Genomic DNA, 7176 nt, shown 5'->3' with positions numbered 1-7176 from the left:
AACTCTTCAGGTGCATATATATATATATATATATATATATATATATATATATAAGACTTTTCATGTACATATAATAGCGTCTTGGAACATTCCTCAAAATTTTTTGCATAGGCATGAAAGATTTTGTCATCTAGTATTTTCGAAGTCATATATCATATCCACTTTTAATCATTGAGTTGAGGAATGCCCTAGAAACATTGGGTGGTATATATTTTGACAAAAGTTCACAGCTGGTATTTGAGTTGTTAAAAATTGGATATTTTGAACAATATGAAACGCTACAAACTTTTTCACCACTTGATGTAAAAGCTAGAAATTTTTAAACTCTTCAAGTGTGAGTAGTTTAGAAGTTGTAAGGATCATTATGTATTTGTGTTTAATTTCACGTCAGCTATGCACTAAGTAAATCTTGGATATTTATACAAGACAAAAAAAAAATCTATGACTAGCTTTTTTGGATGTTTATACAAGACCAAGAAATATATGGCTAGCTTTTTTGGATGAAGCTATAGATTGTTATTGTTAGAGCACGAAAATGGACGGCCCATGTTACGAGATATTGTCTGCTCTGGGGGAGGGCTGCGTAGGTACTTCACCCCCATACGGTTTTGTCCTTTTGGTGCAACTTTCGCTGCTACCAAAAGGGCCCTCACAAAGGAAAGGAAATGAGACGCTTATAAGCACGTCCTTTTTCCGCTACTCAAGCAGTATGGGACTAAAGTGGTCCCTTTCCCATCTGCCTCGCAACAGTACCCTAGTGGGAAGGGTTGTGCGGGGAAGTTTTGGCGGGGCTCTCAACAAAAGCACTAACTATTAGAGCATGAAAATGGACAACCTCCGTTATGAGGTATTGTCCACTCTGGGGGAGGGTCGCGTAGGTACTTCACCCTGCACTGTTTTGTCCCTTTAGTGCGACTTTTGCCGCTACCAAAAGGACCCTTGCAAAGGAAAGGGAATGAGACTCTTATAAGCACAACCTTTTTCTGCTACTCAAGTAGTACAGGACTAAAATAGACCCTGCCCCATCCGCTACCCAACAGTTATAAATAGTCATAGAGCGGACCCAGCTAGGATATTGCAGCATGAATCTATTTGGATTCATCATGATTTCATCTGATATTTGCAATTAAATTTATGATACACATTATTGGATTTGAATGGATATGGATCCTTAGCCCAAATCACGATTCGATCTTGGTATGTGTTTAATCCCACATCGATTATATACTAGATAAATCTTATATACTTATATAGAGCCAAAGAATCAATCTGATTTTTTTAAAGGGAGATTCTAAATTGTTACTGTAGTAGTAGATCACATCCATTATCTAATTCAACAACAGAAAAATATATCTCTATAAAACTTTCACCAAATGTAACTGCCGTACATTATATAGTAAATACATTATATAATATTTTATATATAATATAACTGTATAAAAGTTTCACCCAATGTAACTGCCGTACATTATATTGTAAATACATTATATAATTGTTTATATATAATACTCCATCCGAACATTTTTTCCATTTGATTTTTTGTTGTATTCTGGAATGAACGCTACTTATTCAAAAGAAACTGGCGATCATTTTGAGGAATATTTCTGTACCCCATCAAAAAAAATGAATACTTTTGTACGTACTGAAAGTTCTGTCAATCATGAACTACTTAAGATAATATTCTTTTTAACACCAGATCTCTTCAATTATGTGAAGGCAAATGTTTTGTTTTTTGAAATAACAAATGCTTAACTGATAAAACAATCTCTAAATCCAATTTGAGAACGAGGGTTACCAAATATTGAACAATCTTCAATGTGCAAGATTTGTTTTGCAAATCCCATCTTTGACATGACAAAGTAAACATTATCAGCAGGGACAAGAGGCCCAGTAGATTTTTTACATTCAATTTCTCAAACCAATACACATATTCTAATCTGAACCCAAAAAAAAACTTGATCAAACTTCAAGTGCCAGAAAGCAACAACCAAGTATATCATTCATAGTATACACTTGGTCGAGGACAACATGAAACAAGATATTTTCATTCTAGATGCTGGACCAACTTGAATCCACAACTGTAAAGTTGTGCATCAAAATAAATTCATATCAGCAAGATAAGGTAGTCTTTATACAGAAAACAAGAATAACACGCAATTTGACCAGTTTCACATGAAAAATATATACACACTACCTCTCCTACACCCAAAAGGACCTCAACCTTAAGAGACAAAAAACATACATGGAAAGTATTATATATACATTGATTCAGTCACCAACACTAGAAACAGTTCAATCAGTTTCATGATCTGGGGGTAGCGTATACCAAGCAGGAAGTCTACCCCTCCTCCTAAGTAGCCTGGTGAAAGAAGAGTCCGGCATTCTAGCTTTTTCTTCTTCTTCCATCTCTTCAGGGGTCTTGGGCAGTCCATCAGGCACAGGGAAAGGTCTTTCCCCTTGTGTCTCTGATCTCAATGATGTGGGATTTTGGACTTCTTTATCTTTCTTCTTTTGCATTGCTGTGATCCCATGTAAACAGTCGATTAGGGACTTCATTCCACCAGCTTGCCTCACTAGCTTCTCCACATCTTCTTTTGGCATTTCCTTCTGTAATTAACCCCCCAAAAAATAAATAAGCGAAGAGCCACAATGAGGTCATAATCGCACAGAACATTCCACAACTTGACAGCTGAAGTTACCTCAAGATCCTTAAGCTCAAAGTAGGCCCTCCAACAGCTGTAGGACTCATCACCTTCAAGTGTCGAGCAGTAATCTGAGGAACAAAAGATAAACAATAATGGTTAAAATCTAAGGAATCCAGATACAAAAAAACACCGTAATACCATTAGTGAATGCTCAGATAAGTCATCAATTCCTTCAACCACCTATGGTTTATTTAACAGATCACTTGCCAAAAGCCTTGGACCTAACCAAGAACTTATACCAATGACTTCTCTATCCATAAGTTTGTACGGAAGCTTCACAAAAAAATATTTGTTTCTCATTAGATCCAAAGCAGATCCACTCGAGTATTAGAGTAAACTGCCGTAGTATCAGAAACTGTCCACTAAAAAAAGTCAGTCTCTCTGTTCTGATTTACAGAAAGTTTCATTCTTTAGTTTTCATTTACAGTCAGTTGAGTATGCTGCTATGTTATCCTGAAAAGATCTTTCCAAAGAATATTTAACTGCTGCATTGTGGTGTTCTCCAAACACAGGGATCTCTGCTACTTTATCATCGCCGCTAAGAAGTGCTGCATTCCATTCAGGGTCGATTTTATAAAGGATTGTGCTGCATTGTGGTGCTTCATCAAATTTTTTTATTCACTTCAACTTCAGATCAGAATTCGTGTCATACACGTAAATGAAACAGAACATATTACAAAATATGGTTAGTGTATGAATATACTTTTTCAAAATTTGAATTGTATATTATTCCATAGAACGTCTTTAGCGTTGTTTTGTGCATATATGTTGTTAGCCTATGTATATGTATGCAATCCATTATGTGCTTTGTAAGAAAGGCACTCAGTTCAACTGTTGCTGAATATTGATGTTGGCATCTTATTGGTGTAATGATATATAAAGGATATTCTGACATGGCTATGACATTTTAGGCTTTGAATTCTGATATTTATTATGTTGCCATTTCCTGACCATTGCCCTTCATATCCAGGTACCGCTCTGCATTTTCAAATATTCTAATGTTTTTGAGTTCAGTTATACTTGACCAGAAGAAATGTAAGTTAAACAAGTCCATCATCAATATTTAAGGCACTCTTCGGAATTTGATTCTTAACAAATGATGGCAGCCAAAATTATGATCATTAGAAGCAAGTGACTCAGAAAAATTCCCCTTTTTTCCTTTCTAAGGGAATGAATTAAAGGTCTGTTTTTATTCTAACATTCAGAGAGGTCTTAAGTATAGCATGTGGATCACCTCCACATGTATCAAAATACACACAGTTATGAATCAAAGAAATTGAGAACTGAAGAGAGGCTAGAGTGGTCTCTCGCTCATATAGATCTGATTGAAAGTTGAAATCTACTAAAAAGAGAAGTAAAGCCAAGAAATGGTTCTGCAAGCTTCAATTTGCTTAGATCGGAGAACATGACTTGTGTGTCGACAACTCAACATATTGGTATACAACCTTTTTCTTTTTCACTCTTTCTATATGTCAACAATATCTGTCTGTCTAATATCAATGTTTTACCAGCTTCATCAGAGTTCATATATTGCACAACTAAGAAGTGTAAGAAAAGCAAAGTTAATATAATTCCTAGATCTTCTCCAATCTGAAAAACCCTTGCAAAATTTTGCTCTTATTCACAATATCTCACTTTCTTTTCTTTTCTTTTTTAATGTTTAGCATGTAAGTGCTGCTGCTGGTCGGTCATTAAAGATCTCCATCCCTTAACTATCACTTTGTCCTGGAGAGAGAGAGAGGGCTAATTTTCCTAATCCTCTCTTTAAACTCTCATGTATCACAGTGATTTTCCCCCCTTTTTCTTAACACTCTTCTCTTCGCATAACTATCTCTTTTTTATTATTTTGTTTTTTTTTCCTTTTAATTCCCCCCCTCCCTCATGACAGGGGAGGTTGAGATCATAAGAAAATCGGGTTCCTCCTCGTACATCTACAGAAAAAAATAAATGATTATAGCGTGAACACCAAACATATTTCTCAAATCATATCCCAGAACTCAAAAAAAAAAGGGTGCAAAGAACACCATCATATATCTCAAATCATCACCCAAAAACATAAAAAAGAAGAAAAGAAGGGGAAAAGAGCGAAGGATCAAGGTTTTTATAATAACAAGGCGGACAGTACCTGTGAGGTCGTTCTCGCATTTCTGCAAGAAAGAAGGCTCCTTGATCAGCCTATCTATCCGGCTCCTGCTGAAGGGCTCGAGCTTGGGGATGGAGGCATCGCTCCTCTGTGCGTTGCACACCACGCTCGATCTCGGCACCGGCCGAGCCTGCGAGAGATCGACGGCGGCGGACGGCTCCAAAAGAAAACTGGCAGCAAAAGAGGAAGATGGAGCTCGGATAGCAACGGATCTCAGCATTTCTCTCTCCTTCCGCTCGTATCGCACAAGGATTTGGTCCTTCTTCTCCTACCTCTGTTTCCGGCGAGAGGAAGCAAGGATTGGAACTTTATACACGGATCGCGGGAACGGTGGGCTATTACGGATAAGTATGGCGAGGGCAGTTAAATTAGTTTTTAAATTATATTCCTTGAGGTCAAAGAGTAGTGCCGAAATCTAGGCCGTAGATTCGCGAAGAAGAAGGAGAAGGTGGGGACGAGGAAAACTGCGGGCGTTGCTATCGGTTTGTTTTGGACGCCGTCAAGCGGATTAATCTAATCGGCGCCCACAAGGCATGATGCCCGGTCAAATAACCGGGCGTCGACGGTGACGCCAAGAGTGGGCGGATTGGATGGATTCATGCACGGTAAGAACGGTAGATCTGGTGTCCGTATAGAAAATTCTGTGTACCCGCGTTGGATGATAGTATTGTCTTTTTAACCGACCGTACTGCTGAGTTGTAGACAGTCTGGCGCAAAGAAAGATTTTTTTTTTTCATGGATACTTTCCTAAAAATTTAAATTTACGTGATTTTTTTTATAAAATTTATATTTATTCTGTATCTTTATATAACACTGTTTAATATAATGATTCTCCCAACATCATTAATAAAAATCATATATTATTTTTAATTAAAAAATAAAATTTTGAAATTACTTTTTTGTTCTTCACTGCGATCGTCTTATAAATGTTTTTTTTTTCACATCTACCCATTAAGGATATTTTAGTCATCTTAATTTGAAAACCGTTATTTTTTTAAGGACGTTAGATGGTGTGGATACATATACAAAAATAAAAATAAAAAAAATAAAGTAGCAAAATAAGTGTTTTACGAGGGTATACATGCAAATATTAATTTTAGAAAAGTATTTATATAAAATTCAATATTTAGAAGAGTATTTATGTAAAAAAATAAAATTTTTTTAACATCAATGTCAAAAAAAAAAGTGACGATGACGTGCTAAGAGTCCTGAAACTAACCCGAAATAAAACTATTAAAATATTAAATTAATTTGGATTTTGAAATTGGATCCGAAGTCCAAAATATAATTTTTGATATTTTGTTTATTATTTTTGGATGCACTTAATAATTTTAAAGAACTAGTCCAAAAAAATAAAATTTTAATTGATTTCGAATTTAAATTTTGATTTAATAATTATATTTTGGATTTGGATAAGAACATTTATAAATGTCGCTATCTACTTTGCCCTTTTGATATTTATATTTTAATGAGTTTTGGTTGCTTCTAGGGTTGCGTTGGCTGCCCTTATCATGAAGCTAGTTCATATGTCACAATCACTTATATTATAATGGGGGACCCTCGGGCCCATTTATTAGTTGCTCTTATCATGAAGCTAGTTCGTAATGTCACAGGACCTCACTGTGTAATGGGCCCCCAGGTTTTTATCTCAACCATGGGCCCATGATGTTGATTTATCACTTTGTCTCAAGTGACATAAAACCATAAATTGGTAAACCAATAATCTTTGAAAGAGTATAAGGGGCTCATATTTTTTTAATACTTCTTTTATTTTTATAAATAAATATTTTAATTAATAAATCTTGAACTCAATATCTAGTAATAGTTTTAAATTATTATATTTGTTGAGATTTTAATATCTCAATCCCAACATATGTATCTGGAAAAATGCTAAAACTTCTCAAATTTTCTGCATTTTGGCTTGAATACCTGCAAATTTTGATCGATCCTCCGATCATAGACGACTTCAAATCTTTGAAAATTGATTGAAAAGGCAATTCTTGATTCGTCTTCTGATCATAGCACATTTCTCTTCTTTAAAATAATTGAAAATCTTGATCCACGCTAATAAATCCCACTCAAAGGGAGAAAAAAGATTTAGGGCATATTTGGTTGGAGGAGTAATTAGATTCTGGAATGGAAATTGGAATGAGTGTTCCTATTTCAACCTTTTAGTTGGGAGGAGTCTTATTCTCATTTTGATTCAAGGAAAGAATGAAAATACCCCAATTTCCAAATATCCGATACTTGCTTTTATTTAGTTCAAACCCTATTCTGATTCTTATTCTAATTCATTCTGATTCCGATTCCAATTCTAGTCGTGACAAA

The 7176-nt window shown here is 35.3% G+C and overlaps 1 protein-coding gene across 1 annotated transcript; it reads right to left on the bottom strand.

The window, feature by feature from the left end:
* Window positions 1–2057: 2057 nt before the first annotated feature.
* Window positions 2058–5224, bottom strand: LOC120104505 (CCG-binding protein 1-like). The gene is made up of 3 exons (XM_039115734.1): window positions 4831–5224; window positions 2700–2773; window positions 2058–2607 (listed from the first exon to the last, which is right to left on the bottom strand). The coding sequence occupies exons 1-3, from the start codon at window positions 5066–5068 to the stop codon at window positions 2293–2295; spliced, it is 627 nt and encodes a 208-aa protein (XP_038971662.1). The 5' UTR covers window positions 5069–5224; the 3' UTR covers window positions 2058–2292.
* Window positions 5225–7176: the final 1952 nt, after the last annotated feature.

The sequence above is a fragment of the Phoenix dactylifera genome, unplaced genomic scaffold (genome assembly GCF_009389715.1).
Source record: "Phoenix dactylifera cultivar Barhee BC4 unplaced genomic scaffold, palm_55x_up_171113_PBpolish2nd_filt_p 000007F, whole genome shotgun sequence".
NCBI classification, from domain to species: domain Eukaryota; kingdom Viridiplantae; phylum Streptophyta; class Magnoliopsida; order Arecales; family Arecaceae; genus Phoenix; species Phoenix dactylifera.
Note: the sequence above shows the minus strand (reverse complement) of the source record. Positions and strands in the feature narration are given on the sequence as shown.

Coding starts and splice junctions, on each gene's coding strand:
- LOC120104505 (XM_039115734.1), bottom strand. CDS start 5,068: ATGCTGAGATCCGTTGCTATCCGAGCTCCATCTTCCTCTTTTGCTGCC. Junction 2,774..4,830: donor ATGCGAGAACGACCTCACAG/GTACTGTCCGCC, acceptor TTTGTTCCTCAG/ATTACTGCTCGACACTTGAA. Junction 2,608..2,699: donor TTGAGCTTAAGGATCTTGAG/GTAACTTCAGCT, acceptor GGTTAATTACAG/AAGGAAATGCCAAAAGAAGA.